A 20,989-nucleotide genomic window follows, 5' to 3' on the forward strand; every position below is an offset into this window, starting at 1 on the left:
AGGGAGAAGCAGACTCCCCGCCGAGCAGGGAGCCCAACGCGGGACTCGATCCCAGGACTCCAGGACCATGACCTGAGCCGAAGGCAGTCGCTTAACCAACTGAGCCACCCAGGTGCCCAAAAAAGAATGAAATCTTGCCATTTGCAAGGATGTGGATGGAGTTAGAGAGTATTATGCTAAGCAAAATAAGTCAGTCAGAGAAAGAGGAATACCATATGATTTCACTCATATGTGGAATTTAAGAAACAAAACACATGAGCAGTGGGGGGTGAGGAGCAAACCATAAAACAGACTCTTGACTATAAAGAACAAACTGAGGATTGCTGGAGAGGAGATGGGGGGAGGGTTAAATGGGTGATGGGGCTTAAGGAGGGCACCTGTGATGAGCACCTGGTGTTGTATGTAAATGATGAATCACTAAATTCTACTCTTGAAATTAATATTACACTGTATGTTAACTAACTGGAATTTAAATAAAAACTATAAATAAATAAATAAATAAATAAATAAATAAATAAATAAATAAATAGGTGTGTCAGTCTTCAGATTCTTTTAGGGGGTATATGAAAAGAAATTTTTGAAGGCCACTAGCCTATATGTATGGTCTCATTTGTTCTCATTTCTTTTTTTAGTAGGTTTCTTATCTTCCCATCTAAATTACAAATTATCTTTGTGTAAGAATTACATCCTATTTTTTGTGTTTTTCCCAGAAATTCAGGGAGAGGAGCAGCATGTTAGCAAAGTAAGGAGCTGTGGAATTGAGTGGGGCAGGTGTTGACTTAAGTACCCTGGCAGTATTGCAGCTCATGCTCATGAATTTTATGTGTATTTTGCATATATTGCTCAGTTCTGCTCTTTGTCAGGGTGGTTTCCTCATGCCAAATATAATTCTTCCCCGCCCAACCCCCATCTGCTATTGATGCTTAGAATTCAGAGTGTCACATATTTTCATTCCACATTTATTCAAAATATATACATCCTTAGGAGAGGTAACATTGATATAGAATCAGATTAGATTAATTACTTCCTAATAGCAACTTTTTATAAAGGGAGGTGAGTTAGAACCAAGAGGTTTACATGTTGGATCCTTGAGCTGACTGCAGACTAAGCCAAGCATCTCTTCTTTACTGAAGTGATCCTGAGGAGCAGAGTGGGTAGGACCTTATCAGTTCTGAAATGATCAACCACATCAAAATCCTCATTTCTGGGAAGTAGAGAGGCTCCCAGTACCTAGACTGACTAAGAAATGAAGATAATATTTAAGAACTAGGCCTCCAGTTTGCAGACCACCCCAAAGTAAAACTCAGCAGTCACAACTGGACTTCCCTTTGGGTGAGTGAATGAGTTCAAACACTTCCTTTCCTGTTTCTGGTAACTCCACATAATCAAAGCCCTTTGGCTGCAAATTTTCTTTCTTCTGGTATAGGGAAGATTTTAGTGCAGTACCTAGAGCATAGTAGGCATTGAGTAGATGTTGGTCAAATAAACAAATCTGCAGGAAGGGAAGGGATCCCTGAGGAGTAATTGATAATGAAGTTAGACTGTCCATTAATCTGGAACCCAGGTCACTAAAGATCTTTGGTTCATTTTTCTCTGCAGCAAGTGAAAGGCAACTTTGCTAGGCTGCAGGCCTGCATCTCAGAACTCCGCATGTTCCAGAGAGAAGGCTGTTTCAGACCCCCCGGCCCTTGTCTGCACCTGGCAGTACAGGATGGGCTCCAGCAGTTCAAACAGTATAGCAGACACGTGACCACAGGTGCATCTCTGAGCTACACTTCCCTGGAGGTAAGAGATACTGGTCTTATATTGTTCTTTGTTTCATACACTTTGATGGTAATTTTCAAGGCTAGATTTTCATCTCCCTGCAGGCAAGAGATATGTTCCCTTTTTCCTGTAGCCTGTGCAGTTCTTAATACATATCTGGCATAGAGAGAAATGCTAAAAATATGGGCTGAAGTGAATTATAATGAAAAACTGAAATCAAAATAAAATCTGAATATGGCTCCGTGCTGGTGGTGGAGCCTGTTTAAGATTCTCTCTCCATCTCCCTTTGCACCTCCCCTCCATGTGCACACACATGCTCCCTCACTCTTTCTCTCTAAAAAAAAAAATTTTCAAGCACCAAAAAAAATGTCCAAGTGCAAAAAAGAATTGCATATATTTAATATTTGCCTTCCAGATTTTCAAATTCAAGACAAAACTACTAATGAAAACATACAGCATATTCATTCAGTTGAAATAAAATATTCAGATTATACACAAACACCTCAATATTCTTTCAGGTTAGATATATTGATCAAGAGTGAGTACATTTTAGAGTTAAGAAAGCAAAAGAAACAGCTCACCTGTATCCAGGTTGAACAAGGAGAGAAATCTATGTGGAAGTACCACCATGAGAAAAAAGCACAGAGGCCCTCTGATATTTAGTACACACTTAGTGGAATGTAAGGATTCTATTTCCTTTGTTGCCTTGTAAAATCAAAGCATTTTGAGCATGAGAGATGCTATCAGTGCTTCAAGCAATCTTAAAAAACTAAAACACAGGAATGTTTTCTCACTGGTCACTTTCTGGGGCAGGCCTCACCTGTTTGGAAGGGTCCTGTGATGATTTATCCCACCAGATCTCTCCCACCAGAACCTGTCAAATGAAATTTGATTTGTAAGTTACCATGAAATCTTCTTTGCTTCAAAGACAATAGCCACTGCCACAGACTTCTGCTGTGTCTATCCTCCAGATCTAACCTGCTATGTTCTTCACTCTGTACATTAGAGAAAGTAGACACATTGATTCTTGGATTTATTTCCAGATTACTGTTCTGACTTCCCAGCCTGGAAAAGAGGTGGTCAAACAATTGGAGGAAGGATTGAAAGATACAGACCTAGTCAGGGTCAGGAGACTTCAGGTGGTTGAGATCACAAAGGGAGTCCTGGAGTATATGGACTCAGTGTCCCCAGCTGAAGAGCCTAGCAGTGATGGTAAGAATTAAAGGAAAAGGTAAAAAGAATTTTAATGAGTAGTCAATAAGATTATTTTCCATGGTCTTTTTGTTCTTCAATGAAATGAAACCAACAGATTTTACTACAGTTCAGACAGGTGTTTCTAAGTGTGTATATAGGCCTAACATATATTAAATATATATTTACTATTTTAATGGGATCATGACATCCATAATATTCTATAACCGTCTTTGTGCATTGGACAGCTGTCTGTGTTAGTATCTATAGATCTGTCTTATTTTTTACTGGCTACATGATTTTCTTACTGTGTGGTTGGACCATAGTTTGTTTAATCACTTATTAATGAACAATTTGGTTTATTACCCTTTGCTATTATAACCAATGCTGAATAAACAGACTTATATACAGGGCTGGTTTCATGGACTTATGACCAGTATAGTCACGCAGGGCCTGGCACTCAGAAACACCCTATGCTTGGGATTTAATGCTCTTTGGTTGCTCTCTTGAAATTCTTAATAATTTTAACTTTGAATTTATATTTTATAAGTGAAGTTTTATGGAACAATGGAGGGTGTACCAGGGGATTAGAGTCTCAGCTCACACACGCCCTATGTCCTGTGTCCTTCCCACCTCCCCATAATGGGGTTCTCAGTTGCTAGCTTCCCAGCTCTGGTGTCCCCAACCTGCCTACCCCAACCCGGCAACCACTCGTGCCCAGGTCCCTGCCAAAAAATCCTACATAAATCACGAATAATTCTAAATTTCCTAGAACAGAAAATATTCGAACTGAGTCTTAAAGAACATATAGGAATTAGTCATGTAGAGGAAGAAGAAAAGAACACTCAAAAAGGAGACGTGGGAGCATGAGAAAGCAAGATTAATCAACTTTCAGGGAAGTGCCCATGGTTCCCTATGACTAGAGCAGATCAGGCAGAAGCAGGAGTAAGTCTATAAAGGTAGGCAAGGATTTGATCAAGAAAGGCCATATATGCCATTCTAAAACATTTAGATTTCATTCTAAGGCAGTGGAAATTTATGAAAAGATTTTGGTCAAAGTTAAGGAGAGATTCCCAAATTATGGAGTTTAAGATATTTTTAACCAGTTTTAATTTATCCAACACTCAAGTTATGTTCACCCTTCAGTGGTCGTCCTTCCTGGATGTATTGGCCCTCTCCAAGGCTGTGCACATGGGAGGAGCCCCTGTTCTGATACCATTGATCTCTTCCTGGTCACACTTGGATAACCCACTAATTAGGTGAGAGAGTTAGAAACTAAGGGTGTGGGGGGTGCCTGGGTGGCTCAGTCGGTTAAGCGGCTGCCTTCGGCTCAGGTCATGATCACGGGGTCCTGGGATCGAGCCCTGCGTCGGGCTCCCTGCTCAGTGGAGAGTCTGCTTCTCCCTCTCCCTCTGCCTGCCTCTCTGCCTACTTGTGCTCTCTCTTATCTCTCTGTCAAATAAATAAATAAAATCTTTAAAAAAAAAAAAAAAAGAAAAGAAACTAAGGGTGTGTTTCTCCTCAAATCCTGAGACGTGGATCCTTCCAGCATCATGAGGCCACTGACATTGTTCTGGTCCAGGAGGGAGGATAACCAGCCTTAGCTGTATCGTTTATGAGCTCTCACCCACTTGGCACACTCTGCTTTTCTCAAGCAGTCTCCTCACTGAATGTCTTTCTTTCTCTCTCCATCTCTTCACTTAAAGCTGTCTTTTCCTTTGAATTCCCTCTTCTTTCCTCTGAGTTCCTTCCCTTATCCCCTTCCAGCCAAATACTCCCCATCCCTTAAGGCCTAATTCGTGTTCCTGATTACTATGTTGATTTTCCTCTCCTTAGAACAACAATATCACTTGTGGTCTGTACCAAACAATTTAGCACTTGATTATATGCCATGGAAAATTGTTCACCATTGTTTGATTGTGTGATAACTTTGTCTTCTCATCTAATCTGTAAACTACTTGATATCTTTTCTTTCTGAATTAAATTCTAAGTGCCTTGGGATTAGGAATTTGTCTTTATTATTTCTGTGTCCCAGTGTGTAGACTATCCTAGATTACAGGAGATATTTGTTGAATGAATTGATGAAAGTGATACCTGTGGAGACAGTTCTTGGTCTGCCCAGCATCCCCTGAATCCCCATTCTCTAGTAACACCTTACCTTCCTGGTCACAGAGTGGGCCATGACCCAGATGAGGCCATCATAATTCCTCAGGCCACCAGAGTCCTCCCTAGTAGGTTCTCAAACTGAATCTGTGAGAGAGAAGCTCTTTTTCTTTCTCTTTGGCCATGAATATATCAGGCATGGACTATGTCCTTTTCTCCCTTCAGTGACCATATCCAGTAAGAATTTCCTGTATCTCTAGTGGCACAGAGCTCAGAGTACTTGGAGACCACCTGATGCCTTTATTTAGAGTATTTGGATAGAAGAGCTTTTACATTCAGGAAGACAGCTTTCTACATTGTGTCAGTGATGATGATCTTCCAGTAACCTCCTATTTGCTTATAAATAATACATCATCCCATAAATTGCTTGTAATTCCTCTTTGTGGGTTAAGTATATGTATGGTTCATAGCTTGAATCTTCCCAGTTTGCCTATACTTCCTTCATAATTATTTTATTCCATTGATGTTTGCCTCATCTTGGTGACCTTAGGAAGAGATTAGCAAAAGCAACTTCTCTCATTCTCAAAAAGATGAGTGCTCCAGAATCAGGTTGTCTGAGTCTAAACCCCAGTTCTATCACTTACTAGCTGTGCAACTTTGAGCAAGGTACTTAGTCTAAGCCTTAGTTGCTAATTCCTGCCCAATGCAGTAGTTGTGTGTATTAAATGAGGTGATGTGTGTTAATTAGTACATAATAAATGTTCAGTAAAATCAGCTAATCTTAATATTTCTGAAAATTTTTGCATATGGGTGGTTTAATATTTCTGAGATTTGTTTTTATGGCCAGATCCCAAGTGGACTGTAAGTTACCTAAGGATAAGACTGTGTCTAATGCATCTTTGTATCACCAGCATATATATCGTTCAGCCTGGCACATAGTAGATTCTCAATAAATGCTTTTTTTGTTAAGATTTTATTTATTTACTTAACAGAGAGAGAGCACAAGCAGCGGAAGCAGCAGGCAGAGGGAGAGGGAGAAGCAGGCTCACTGAGCAGGGAGCCCGATGCAGGGCTCGATCCCAGGACTCTGGGATCATGACCTGAGCCGAAGGCAGACGCTTAACAACTGAGTCACCCAGGCGCCCCTCAATAAATGTTTCTTGAAAAATAAGTCAATGGGGCGCCTGGGTGGCTCAGTTGGTTAAGCGACTGCCTTCGGCTCAGGTCATGGTCCCAGAGTCCTGGGATCGAGTCCTTCATCGGGCTCCCTGCTCGGCAGGGAGTCTGCTTCTCCCTCTGACCCTCCTCCCTCTCATGCTCTCTGTCTCTCATTCTCTCTCTCTCAAATAAATAAATAAATAAAATCTTTTAAAAAAAAGAAAAATAAGTGAATGGAGAAAACCAAATGATTTGGGAGAGGTGATGGTCACCTTCTCTGACATCAGTTCAAATAGTTAGATTCATATGTCAAACACTCATAGCTTCCCTTTGTAACCCATGAATATCATGAATTAATTCAAGCACTTCTTGAGTCTATTTATAATTTTTTTTTTAACTCTGGTAACCATGATCGTCGATTAAAGGAAAAGTATCTCTACTCCACTTTTAGAGAGACCGGTTACAGGGAAATGTTGATGCAGATTCGTTTAAAAAGTAACTATGAGAGTATGTCCTTCAATCAGTCAAAATTCTGTCCCCTTTAGTGCAGTCCTGCACAGTGAGAACTAATTATAAAGATGACTTGGAGACTGCAAGATCCACAATCATCAAAATAAAAATGAACTTAGAAATGAAAAAAGTAGACTCACATTTTAGAAGGTTTTTTGGGGGGAGGTATTATTTTTTTTAATTTTTATTGTTATGTTAATCACCATACATTACATCATTAGTTTTTGATGTAGTGTTCCATGATTCACTGTTTGTGCATAAGACCCAGTGCTCCATGCAGAACATGCCCTCTTTAATACCCATCACCAGGCTAACCCATCCTCCCACCCCCTTCCCCTCTAGAACCCTCAGTTTGTTTTTCAGAGTCCATCATCTCTCATGGTTCGTCTCACCCTCCGATTTACCCCCCTTCATTCTTCCCCTCCTGCTATCTTCTTCTTCTTTTTTTTCTTAACATATATTGCATTATTTGTTACAGCGGTACAAATCTGTGATTCAACAGTCTTGCATAATTCACAGCACTCACCATAGCACATACCCTCCCCAGTGTCTATCACCCAGCCACCCCATCCCTCCCACCCCACCCCCCACTCCAGCAACCCTCAGTTTGTTTCCTGAGATTAAGAATTCCTCATATCAGTGAGGTCATATGATACATGTCTTTCTCTGATTGACTTATTTCGCTCAGCATAACACCCTCCAGTTCCAACCACATCGTTGCAAATGGCAAGATCTCATTCCTTTTGATGGCTGCATAATATTCCATTGTATATATATACCACATCTTCTTTATCCATTCATCTGTCGATGGACATCTTGGCTCTCCCCACAGTTTGGCTATTGTGGACATTGCTGCTATAAACATCGGGGTGCATGTACCCCTTTGGATCCCTACATTTGTATCTTTGGGGTAAATACCCAGTAGTGCAATTGCTGGGTCGTATGGTAGCTCTATTTTCAACTTTTTGAGGAACCTCCATACTGTTTTCCAGAGTGGCTGCACCAGCTTGCATTCCCACCAACAGTGTAGGAGGGTTCCCCTTTCCTGCATCCCCGCCAACATCTGTCGTTTCCTGACTTGTTAATTTTAGCCATTCTGACTGGCGTGAGGTGGTATCTCATTGAGGTTTTGATTTGGATTTCCCTGATGCCGAGCGATGTTGAGCACTTTTTCATGGGCATTTTAGAAGGTTTTTTAACAAAATCTAAAATGAAAAGATTAACTTTATTTATTTTTTAAAGATCTTATTTATTTATTTGACAGAGAGAGACACAGCGAGAGAGGGAACACAAGCAGGGGGAGTGGGAGAGGGAGAAGCTGGCTTCCCACGGAGCAGGGAGCCGATGCGGGGCTCGATCCCAGGACCCTGGGATCATGACCTGAGCTGAAGGCAGCCGCTTAAACAACTGAGCCACCCAGGCGCCCCCAAGGCACTTGTTTGTGATCCGTTCAGTGGAGGAACAGCTCTTCAGGCAGCCAGGGACAAAGATGAGCTCTTTCAGAAAATTTGACAGAGAGAGAATGAGTGCACAAGCAGAGGGAATGACAGAGGGAGAGGGAGAAGCAGGCTCTGCACTGAGCAGGGAGCCTGATGCGGGACTAGATCCCAGGACCCTGGGATCATGACCTGAGCCAAAGGTAGACACTTAACGAGTGAGTCACCCAGGCACCCCAAAAAGATTAACTTTAAATCATATTCATATCAGTTAAATTTTCTATAAATATTCAGACCATATAGCCTATTATATATTTCCCTCTAACCACATAAAAGGTGCTTCTTTTTTTTAAAGATTTTATTTATTTATTTGAGAGAGAGAGCGAGAGAGAGCAGGAGCGGAGAGAGGGACAGAGGGAGAAGCAGACTCTGTGCTGAGCAGGGAGCCCAATGTGGGACTCAATCCCATGATCCTGGGATCATGACCTGAGCTGAAGGCAGACACTTAACTGACTGAGCCACCCAGGTGCCCCATAAATGGTGCTTCTTTTCATCTGTTCCTGCTTGGTCTAACTGGTGCATTTTTTCTTTATTTTAAAATTTAGCTGAAAGATCCAATCTAGTTCTCTTTGTAGTAGCTTTTGTCTGGTCATTTTACCATTTTTTATTACAAGTTGTACAAACTTAAACATTGCATAAGTATAATATAGACCATTCAAATGACCCAAAATTCTGCTCTCCAGAGATAACCACCATTAGTAGCGTAGGGCACATTCTGCTGAATAATTTTCCTTACATGTACATGGATATGGACACACATGTAACATTATTACAGTACTCACTGTTCTGTCTGCATTTTTATTTTTTCCATTTGGCTAATTATCCAATATTTTTTTTCACATTGACACACACAGAACTAATATATTCCTTTTAACATCTGTGAGGCATTTTACTGTATAAATTCATCACTATTTATTCACCCATCCAGTTGGATTTTTACATTTCACCGAAGAACTGCGTGACCTTGAACAGTTATTTAAACTTTTTATTCCACAATTTTTTCGTTTACAAAATAGGGCTAATAAGAGTAGCTGCCTCATAGGGTTTTTATGAGGATTAAATACATCTTGCATGTAAAGCACTTAGAACAGTGTCTGGCACATGTGAGCAGTAAATAAACATTATCTGTGATATTTATAGTAGTAACAGTATGGGACGCTGGGGTGGCTCAGTTGGTTAAGCATCTGCCTTCTGCTCAGGTCATAATCCCAGGGTCCTGAGATTGAGCCCTGCATCAGGCTCCTTACTCAGTGGGGAACTTGCTTCTGCCTGCCGCTCCCCCTTCTTGTGTGCTCTCTCTCTCTTTCTGGCAAATAAATAAAATCTTTTTAAAAATAGTAGTAATAGTAGAACCTTTTTATATATGCCTTTTTACTGAGAAAATTTCAAGCTCTAATAACTTTTTTACTGAAAAAGAAGATATGACCATAAAAAATGTTTAAATTTAAAACCATTCATAATTCCATTATCCTCATATACTGATTTTATTTTTGCACATTGTTTCTTGGTTTTCACAATCATGTTTATGTTACATAGTTATAATTCACATATATGGTATTTTGTTTTCATGTAACATAATATTATAAAACTTCTCCCACCGTTTTTATAGCCTTTCTTTTCTGTTATTGATCCATTTTGTTCCTCTTTTGCTCTTAAAAGAGGACTAGAAGTGTTGGTCTATGAAATAGAGTTATGAGGGGAAGCTGGTGGCCTTCTTTATCTTTATATGCCCTCTTTACATATATGCCAACCCTGCTCATTAGAGCAGATCCTTAATGCTGGATTTTGATCATAAATTTAGGGTCTAGGAGAGGGCCTGCCAATTCCAGCAGCCAAAGTTAACCCCATAAAAGAGCCATTGATGGAATAATGCTGCTAGCTTTACTCATTTTTAAGTAAGTTCTGAGCCTCAAGGAAAAGATAAACGAAATAAAAGCCACAGTCTCTTAACCTACTCTAACTTTTGTTTATGGATCATAATAATAGCAACATTTATTAAACATTTACTGTCCAAATATTTTTTGTTCTAAATAGTTTCCACAGGGGTGCCTGGGTGGCTCAGTCTGTTAAGCATCTGACTCTTGATTTCAGCTCAGGTCATGATCTCAGAGTTATGAGATCGAGCCCCACATTGGGCTCATGTGCTGAGCATGGAGCCTACTTGAGAATCTCTCTCTCTCTCTCTCTCTCTCTCTCTCTCTCTCCCTCTGCCCCTCCTCCTTCTCTAAAATAAATAGATATATAGCGATAGATAAATAAATAAATAATTTCTACATATTATCTTATTAATCCTCATGTATCTAAATGAAGAAACTAAGGCATAGTTCCTTGTCCACATTAACTTTCCCAAGGTTTCTCAGTTAAGAGATGGAACAAGGGTTCAAGTCTAAGCAGTCTGACTCCAAATCTGCCATACTTAACCATTCTCTTTACTGCCTTTGTTGAAAGGGGCAATAAAAATAATCAACAATTCAAATGCTGGTTCTTTGAAAAAACTGATAAGCAGAGAATCCTCTGGTGAAACTAATGAAGGAAAAAGAGAAGGAAAAAAACACAAGAAACTATGTTAGGGTTGGGAAAAGGGAACATAATTGCAGATTGAACTATGAATTCAAACATTTAGACAAAAATGGACGCATTCCTAAAAAGATATCAAATTTGACTCACAAATAAAAGATCTGAATGGTTCCCATAATGTAGATGGCTTTACAGTTGAGTTCTGTCAAGCTTTCAGGGAACAGATCAGTCCAATCTTATACAAACTCTTCCAGAAGTAAAAGGAAGGGAGGGAGGGAAGAGAGGAAGGAAGGAAGGAAGGAAGGAAGGAAGGAAGGAAGGAAGGAAGGAAGGAAGGAAGGAAGGAAGGAAGGGAGGGAGGGAGGGAGGGAGGGAGGGAAGAGAGGAAGGAAGGAAGGGAGGGAAGAGAGGAAGAAAGGGAGGGAGGAAGAAAGGAAGGGAGGGAGGGAAAAGAGGAAGGGAGGAAGGGAGGGAAGAGAGGAAGGAAGGGAGGGAAGAGAGGGAGGAAGGGAGGGAAGAGAGGAAGGGAGGGAAGAGAGGGAGGAAGGGAGAGAAGAGAGGAAGGGAGGGAGGAAGGAAGGAAGGGGGAGGGAAAAGAGGAAGGAAGGGAGGAAGGGAGGGAAGAGAGGAAGGAAGGGAGGGAAGAGAGAGAGGAAGGAAGGGAGGAAGGGAGGGAAGAGAGGAAGAAAGGAAGGGAGGGAAGAGAGGAAGGAAGGGAAGAGAGGAAGGAAGGGAGGGAGGGAAAAGAGGAAGGGAGGAAGGGAGGGAAGAGAAGAAGGGAGGAAGGGAGGGAAGAGAGGAAAGAAGGGAGGGAAGAGAAGAAGGGAGGAAGGGAGAGAAGAGAGGAAGGAAGGGAGGGAAGAGAGGAAGGAAGGGAGGGAGGGAAAAGAGGAAGGGAGGGAAAAGAAGAAGGGAGGAAGGGAGGGAAGAGAGGAAGGAAGGGAGGGAAGGAAGGAAGGAAGGAAGGAAGGAAGGAAGGAGGAAACAACCCCCCAGTCTCAAAAGACATCATAAGAAAGTGATAAGACAAATCATAACTCTGTATCTAATTCAAATGACCAATAAAGATCTGGTATCCAGAATAAACAACTTCTTTTAAAAATCCAATTTTGAAATGAGCAAAAGATCTGAATGGACATTTCACAGAAGAGGAAGTGTTAGTGGCAAATTAATATAAGAAAATTTGTCACCCTCATTAGTAAGCAGGGAAATACAAATTGAAATAATGATATACGATTTTATGCCCGCTAGTTTGCAAAAACTTAAGAAGTCTCACTGTAGTGTTGACAGCAGAGCAGTGTAAACTCTTACACACTGAAAGAGTGTAAATTTGGTACACAACTTGTCATTTTGTTGTAAAGTAACATTCACAATATCCTATAATCCAGCAATTCCATTCCTAGGAGAATATCTCCAGAAAAACTTCTACAAATGTGTACCTAGAAACACATACAGGAATGTGAATATTGATATTATTCAAAAAGCCAAAAAATTAGAAATCACTCAAATGTCCATTGAATGAGGAATGAATAAATATTATAAGGTATATTCACAAAGTGGAATATCATATAGTTATGAAAATGAATGAACCACAGCTACATACAATGTGGATGAATCTTCTCAATATTGAGAAAAAAGCAGATAACCAAAGATATAAAATATGATACCTCTTTATAAAGTTCAATCAAAATTAAAATAATAAAACATTTGTTTAAAATAATGAACATGGGGCGCCTGGGTGGTTCAGTCGTTGGGCATCTGCCTTTGGCTCAGGTCATGATCCCGGGGTCCTGGGATGGAGCCCCATATCGGGCTCCCCGCTCAGCAGGAAGCCTGCTTCTCCCTCTCCCACTCTCCCTGCTTGTGTTCCCTCTCTCGCTGTGTCTCTGTCAAATAAATAAATAAAATCTAAAAAATAATAATAATAAAAATAAAATAAAATAATGAACATTTGCTCATTAAAAACATTTGTTTAACTACTTTTAAAAGGAAAGGAATGATAAAAAAACAAAATTCAATGTGGCAAGGTTTCCCTTGGAGAAGATCAGGACAAAGCATACAGATATCTTAGTAGTATTGTTGATATTCTACATCTTAAGTTGAATAAAGGATTCATGAATGTTCCTTTTGCTATTATGCTTGTAGCTTACATATATGTTGCATGTGTTCATTTGTATATAATAAAAATTTTATAATAGCTTTCTAAAGAATGACTAAATAATAAATATGCCAAAATTAAAATGGCTGGTATGATCAATGCACTTTGGCATCCAGAGGGCATCTGTCCAGATTGACAGCAGCGTACTGGTTGAGTATGTAAGTCTTTCAGCCAGTTACATATCAACCTAACGATGCTGTCAGCCAGCCTGCACTTCTCAGCCTTGTACACAAGGGTATCAGGTTCCCTTTCTAAGTGCTCACAAACCATCTGTTTAGTATTTCCTCCAAACTTTGCTAAGGATCAGTGTCAGCTTTTTTGGAAAGCTATTATATCCATATGTGTTCTCAGGAAACACCAAATGTTAACAACCCAAACATAGAAGGTAAAGATTCATTGCTTCCTAAAGGAGTCCAGAAAAAAAAAGTAAAAACAAAAACAAAAAAAAACCCTATCTTATGCTTCATGCTTCAGTGCAATTGTCAGACTCCATATATTGATTGTTTCCCCCTACCAGTGTCTTGGAAAATAGACCAGAAAACGCAGCTGTTCATTGAGTTTGTCTTTGATAACCACAGTAAAGTCATTTCCTTGTGGTGTTAAGACTAAATTAGAACCACTATTGTATTTATTACCTAAAGATTTTCAACACAGAGAGACATCTGCTTATTTCATTAACAGAAGCCATGGTCTCAGAAAATGTTAGTTCTTCCCTTTTTTTAAATTGAATTAAAGAATTTTTTTAGAGCTCAACAAAAAAAATAAAGTTATTTGAAAATAGAAGTTTAAAAAACATTTCCTCTCCAAGATTATGAAGGAATAATTTACATACTATACATTGCACCCATTCAAAGTATAAATTCAATGAGTTTTGAAAGTTGTATATGCCCACAAGTCATTACCACAATCAAAATACAGAACATTTCTATCATCCCTAAGATTCCTTTTGCCCCTTTACACTCCTTCCCTCCCTCATTCCCTAGTGTATGCCACTGATGTGCTTTTTGTCTGTAGATGAGTTTGCATTTTGTATAAATGCAATCATACAATTTTCTTTTATGTCTGACTTGTTTCTTTTAGACTTTGAGATTAATCCATGTCATTGTTTATACCATAGTTTCTTGTTATTGCTGACTAGTAGTATATTGTATGAATATGCCACATTTTGTTTAACCATTCACCTGTTAATGGGTGTTTCACTTGTTTCCAATTTTTGTCTGTTGTGACTAAAGCTGCTACAAATATCCATAAACAAGTCTTTGTATGATATGTTTTTATTTTTCTTGGGTCTTACTGTGTTTATGGTTCACCTTTTTTCATCCATTTGTTTCAACCCATCTGTGTCTTTATACTAAAGTGTATCTCCTATAGACAGCCTGTAATTGGGTTTTGCTTTTTACCCATTCTACTAATCTCTGCCTTTTATTTGGAGTATATAATCCCTTAACATTTACCATAAGTATTGATATGGTTGGATTTAGGTATACCATTTTATTTTTTGTCTTCTCTGGTTTTTGTTCACCCTTTCCCTGCTTTCCCACTTTTTTTAGATTATTGAATATTTTTAGAATTCTGTTTTAATTTATATTTTGTCATTTAGCTATATTTCCTTGCATTACTTTTCAGTGGCTTCTCTAGGGATTATGTTACAGATCCTTAACTTTTCACAGTCTACTCAGAGTCAGTATAGTACCACTTCATATAAAACGTAGAAGCCGCAAGATTACAATACTTTAGGGTGCCTAGCTGGCTCAGTCGGTGGAGCATGAGACTCTTGGTCCCGGGATTGTGGAGTTTGAGCCCCACATTGGGTATAAAGGTCACTTAAAAAATAAAATAAGAGGGGCACCTGGGTGGCTCAGTCAGTTGTTTGCCTTCAGCTCAGGTCATGATCCTAGGGAGCCCCACGTCTGGCTCCCTGCAGAGTGGGGAGCCTGCTTCTCCTCCCTCTGCTACTACCCCCCCCCACCCATGCTCGCTCTCTCTCTCCCAAATAAATAAATAAAATTATAATATTTTACATAAAATGTAGAAACCTTACAGGCATTAAAAGGTATTTTTTAACTTTTATGCAGCCTACTTAGAATTAATATAGTATCATTTCATGTGAAATATAGAAACTTTGCAACCATGTAGGCCCATTTATCCCCTTCACACACAAACAGACACACACTGTCTTTTATTTTGTAGTTGCCATGTGGATTACATCTACATTATAAATTACACAAGACATTATAAATTTTGCTTTAAACAATAATATGTATTTTAAAGAAACTAAGAGAAAAATATTCTTTTCTTTTCCAATGCTCTTCATTCATTCCTGAAGATCCAAGTTTCCTTTGGATATTATGTCCTTCAGCTCAAAGAATTTTTATATTTCTTTTTTTTTTAATTTTTTTAATTTTTAAATTTTTTTTTTTTTAATTTGAGAAAGACAGAGATAGTGAGAGAGAGCACAAGCGGGAAGGAGGGGGAAAAGCAGACTCCTCGCCGAGCAGGAAGCCTGATGCGGAACTCGATCCCAGGACCCTGGGATCATGACCTGAGCTGAAGGCAGACGCTTAACCAACTGAGCCACCCAGGCACCTGAATTTTTGTATTTCTTATAGCTAGTTCTGATGGTGACAAATTTTCTTAGTTGTTATTTATCTGAAAATGCATATTTCACCTTCGTTCTTGAAGAATATTTTTCTTATATATAGAATTATGTGTTGAAAGAATATTTTTTTTCTTTCAGCATGTTAAATATGTTGTTCCACTATCTTCTGGTCTTCCATGGTTTCTAATTAAATGTCACAGTCCTTGAATCACTTTCCCCTTGTATGTAAAGAATCATTTATTTATCTGGCAGCTTTCAAGAATTTTCTCTTTATGTTTGTTCTTCAGCAGCTTTATAATGATGTGACTAGGCACAGATTTCTTATTTAGGGTTCACTGAACTTCTTGAATCTATAACCATACTGTACCCAATTTCGATGTGTGGGGGCATTTTCCCACAAGCAGTTCTACACCAGCTGGTGTCCTACAACTTAACTCAATTCCGGCACTATCCGGAGATAGCATCAGATCCACAAACTAAGGGCTCAGTCCCACAAAAAAAAAATCTCACACACGCACACACACACACACACACACACACATACCAGACACCAATCACAAGTCCAGGTTGTCACGTATGCTTCTGACTGATCAGCTATAGGTCAGAAATTCCAATGACCCCCTCCTTGGATTTATTTAATTTGTCAGAGCGGCTCACAGAACTCAGAGAAACATTTTACATACTAGATTACCATTTTATTATAGGAGGAGATAATTCCGAAACAGCCCAGTAAAAGAAATGCATAGGGCAAAGTGTGAGGACAGAGAATCAGAGCTTTCAGGCCCTCTCCCAGAATACCACTCTCCCCAAATCTCTACATGTCATCAACCCACAAGCTCTTTGAACCACGTCCTTTTAGGGGTTTTCATGGGGAATTCATTACATAGGCACAGTTGATGAAATCATTGGCCATTGACAAGTGATTCAACCTCAGGGTCCCTTTCTCCTCACCAGAGGTCACAGTGTGGAACTGAAAGTTCCAACCCTCTAATCACAGGACTATCTCCTCTGGCAACTGACCCCATCCTTAGGTGCTTTCCAAAAGTTGCCTCATTAACATGACTAAAGATATCTTTATTGCTCTCTCACCTCGGAAATCCCAAAGGTTTTAGGAGCTCTGCCAGAAACAGGACAAAGACCAAATGTATATTTCTTATTATAAGCCACAATATCACAACCTATAAATTTATATCCTTGATTCAATTTGGGAAATTTCCTGCCATCGTCTCCTCAAATATGTTTTCCATCTCATTCCCCTTTGTCTCTTTTTCTGGGAATCCAATTACCCACGTGTTAAACGTTTAAAATTGTTTTTACAGTTTTCCAAGCCTCTGTGGTTGGTTTTATTTGTTCAGAATTTTTTCTTTCTCTTTTTTAGATTAAATTATCTTCATTGACCTATCTTTAAGTTTACTGCCTCTCAGCTCTCATTCCCAAGCCCATGCAGTGAATTTTCTTGTTCAGATACTGTATTTTTCAGTTCTAAAATTTCCATATTATTCTTTTTTATATTTTTTATTTCCCTGTTATTTCCTATATGGTCATTCATTATGAACATATTTTCTACTCCTCATTGAGCATAATTATAATTTATATGTATAGTTATATAATTATGCTGCTTTAAAATCTTTGGTAAGTCTGATACCTTTATCATCTTGGTGTTTGCATTTGTTGATTGTATTTTCCTTTGAGACTGGGTCACATTTTCTGACTCTGTATGCTAAAACATTTGGGTTGTATTTTGTGAATGTTGTTATATGGACTCCAGATCCTAGTATATTACCCTGAAAAGTGTTTGTTTTGGTAGACAGCTAACTTTGTTAGACGCAAACTGCAACCTGTCATGGCCTGCAGTAGTCAGGGACTCAGATCTCAGTTGCATTCGTTAAGCCTCAACTATGAGCTGCTTTCAGTTTGTCCCATACATGTGTGGTGCAAGGGTCAGCAAGGTGCATGGACTGAGTTTTAAACACATAATTTAGGGTTCTCAGGCTCCCTCCTTTCTTGGATTTCTTCCCCACTTTCTGGAGGTTCTCTTTGCCTCTGGCTCCTTCCCCTGGTAAGGCCAGTGAAAGAGGGAGGCCTTTCTATTGAAGTTTAAGCTGCTATGCTAAGTTCACACTGATACAACTGAGGCCACCCTCGGGGGAACTCATTCTTTGCTGGTCACTTGTTCCCAAGTTTCAGTTCCTCTCTGAAATCTACCTTTGTTCAGTCTCCACAGTCCTCAGGCAGTTGTCCTCAGATAGTTGGTTTATTTTTTTAACTATATTATCTAGAGTTTATAGCTATTATTTATAAGGAAATCAGAACTCAACCAGACTGGAAGGTCCTCTTCATTGTTGATCAGTTTGGTTCTGTCTTTTTACTTCCTTTTCTATATTCACTTTAGTAAACTCAAGTGCTCCATCATTTCTCTCTGTCTTTACAAGACTATGACTTAAAAGTTCTTCTGACTAAATCCCAACTCTACTCTCCTCCTCCTTTCTCCTTCTCATCCCCTAACAATTACAGATGCACATACCCCTGCTTCATTTGGCAGATGCCCTGTGTTATTCCCACCCAACCTTGGACAGTCTGGCCACTTGCCCATCTGAGATTGGCCTCATCGTATCCCTAGCACTGGAGCCTTGGTTAGCACAACACAAGGACTAACTGGGGACAGAAATAGACATGAGTACCGGTATAAATTTAGTACAAGATAAAGGTGGCCTCTCCAATTACAAGGGCAAAGATGGACTTGTTCCAAAAGTGGTGCCAGGCAACTGGTTACCATCTAGAAAGCATTCCAAGTGTACCAGGGACCTAACTGTAAAGAATAATATTTAAAGAGTAGTAAAAGAAAACATTGGTGAATACCTTTATAATCTTAGAATAGGGAAAGTTTCTCTACCTATGACTCAAAATCCATGTGCAGTAATTTATTTAACTGCATAAAAATAAAAATATAGCAAAACAAAAATATGGCATGGCAAAAGGTACCCTAAATAAAGTCAAAAGACAACTGAAAAAATTGGAGAAATTATTTACAAGTTAAATCTTGGGTGGGGGGTGGGGACATGGAGAGGAAGGGCTAATATCTCTAATATAAAAAGAACACTTAAAAACTTAGGGGAAAAAGACCAAAAACCCTACAGAAAAATGGATAAAAGACATGAGTGGATAATTCAAAAGATACTTTTAAATGGCCCTTAAACATATGAAAATATGCTTAACCTCACTCATAATTAGAGAAATGAAAATTAAGACTGCACCGACATACTACTTACCACCTATTAGATTTGCAAAAGTTAAAAAGTATGAGAACACATTTGCCTTGCTGATAGAATGCACAGTGGCACAACCCTTTTGGAGGGATATTTGGCAATACCTAACAAAATAACATGTGTGTTTACTTTTTGTTTTGTTTTTTTGTTGTTGATTCATTTATTGAACTTTTTTTTTTTTATTTAATCTTACTCTCTAGGTCCATCCAATGGTAAATGGCAAGATTTCATTGCAAAGGCAAGATTTCTTTTTTATGGCTGAGTAATATTCAATTATATATACATATCACATCTTCTTAATCCATTCATCAGTCTGTGGACACTTGGGCAGTTTCCATAGTTTAGCAATTGTAGATAATGCTGCTATAAACATTGGAGTGCATGTATCCCTTTGAATTAGTATTTTTGTATTCCTTGGGTGAATACTTAGTAGTGCAATTGCTGGGTCATAGAGTAGTTCTATTTTTAACTTTTTGAGGAACCTCCATACTGTTTTCCAGAGTGGCTGCACTAGTTTACATTCCCACCAACAGTGCAAGAGGGCTCCCCTTTCCCCACATCCTCACCAACACCTGTTGTTTCCTGTATTGTTGATTTTAGCCATTCTGATAGGTGTGAGGTGATCTCTCATTGTAGTTTTGATTTGCATTTCCCTGATGATCAGTGATGTTGAGCATTTTCCATGTGTCTGTTGACCATCTATATGTCTTCTTTGGAAAACTGTCTATTCTTGTCTTCTGCGCACTTTTTAATTAGATTATTTGGTTTGGGGACATGTCCATTTACTTACCACTCCCACTTCTAGAAATCCAATACCTTGAAGATATACCTCCAACAATACAAAAATGCATACACATATGCAGAATCACAAAGCTGTCACATAGTCTGTCTAGACATATGTTAGGACTTTCTTGGGTTTCCGTGTCTTTTTAAAACTATTCCTTCTTCCTCCTAGCTCCCCAGTAAGTATTCTGTTCTTTCTTGGTGCCTCCTATTTTTGTTTTCACCTCAGAGTAAATCTTGACCTTGGCTCCCTTGGACATTATAGAGGCAAACAAAGCTCCTTGGGCTAGTTCTTGGGGCCATACCAATAGATGTAATGCCTTCCTAGCCCCACTTCCTCTTCATTCAAACCTCCTAAATAACCCATTTCCCTGTTCTCCCTCACTGTACTGCCTATGAAAACACTTTCTCCCAGTCAACTTTTCAGATTTGCGTTGCAATTTACAATAAATGCTTCTTTGTTTATAGAATATGTAAACACGTTTATGCAGAAAAAGAGGACTCTTTAAATACCTTCTAAGTCTAGTGTTTTCCAAGTTAAACTATGTTTAGATTTTGGTATGTCTCAGTCAGTAGGGACCAATCTCTTTTGCATGTGGGTTGCTTTTTTTTTTTTTTTTTTTTGTAAAATGAAAATAGAGCTCTTAATTAAGGCCCTTAAATAAAATGTATTTTCTTACAACTTGGATCATAAACTTTCCTGAAGAGAAAAATGTCACACACACATACACACACACACACACGCCATACCCTTATCTTGCTTTATTTTTCTTCATAGTACCTATCATTATCTGTAATTGTTTTTTGTTCCCATTGTTTGTTTATTGTTTGTTTATTGTTTGTTCTCCCAATAGAATGTAAGCCACAAAAGCAGAGAATTTATCTCTTTCATTGTTGACACAATCAGTGCCTGGATCATAGAAGGCACTAAATAAATAATTATTTGAATGACAAATGAATTGAATGAAAGGATGAATGAATGAATGACATCTCTACTCTCCCTGAGAAGAGTTCTGGGAAATAAAGTCTCTCTATTCTCATTACAGTTCTAGTGATGTTTTGCTCTCTTATAGATTGGAACCCTAGGAAGATGATCACCACTTGCTCAGTCCTGCACTCACCTCTCTAGAGAGTCTACACCACTATAATCATCACTACCCAGCTACCTCCTTTCAAGGAGCTTCTCCTTGGGGCACCTGGGTGGCTCAGTCGTTAAGCGTCTGCCTTCGGCTCAGGTCATGATCCCAGGGTCCTGGGATCGAGCCCCGCATTGGGCTCCCTGCTCCGTGGGAAGCCTGCTTCTCCCTCTCCCACTCCCCCTGCTTGTGTTCCCTCTCTCGCTGTGTCTCTCTCTGTCAAATAAATAAATTTAAAAAAAATCTTTAAAAAAAAAAAAAGGAGCTTCTCCTTTTTTCCAGGGTCCAAGCATCATCTCCATAAATGA

At 39.1% G+C, this 20,989-nt stretch overlaps 1 protein-coding gene across 3 annotated transcripts in view; it reads left to right on the forward strand.

Moving 5' to 3' along the window:
* Window positions 1-20,989, forward strand: part of M1AP (meiosis 1 associated protein) — a 71,998-nt gene that overhangs the window by 23,485 nt on the left and 27,524 nt on the right. For all 3 annotated transcript variants that reach the window (XR_010405587.1, XM_045884701.3, XM_064572283.1), the window contains exons 3-4: window positions 1,600-1,785; window positions 2,808-2,976. Coding sequence is in view for 2 of the 3 variants with exons in the window: in XM_045884701.3 (XP_045740657.2) it covers window positions 1,600-1,785; window positions 2,808-2,976 (355 nt within the window). In the remaining variant the exon portion in view is untranslated. The remainder of the gene's footprint in view (window positions 1-1,599; window positions 1,786-2,807; window positions 2,977-20,989) is intronic.

The sequence above is a fragment of the Mirounga angustirostris genome, unplaced genomic scaffold (genome assembly GCF_029215605.1).
Source record: "Mirounga angustirostris isolate CCGP_5_RB_7025 unplaced genomic scaffold, mMirAng1.0.hap1 SCAF_10, whole genome shotgun sequence".
Lineage (NCBI taxonomy): Eukaryota > Metazoa > Chordata > Mammalia > Carnivora > Phocidae > Mirounga > Mirounga angustirostris.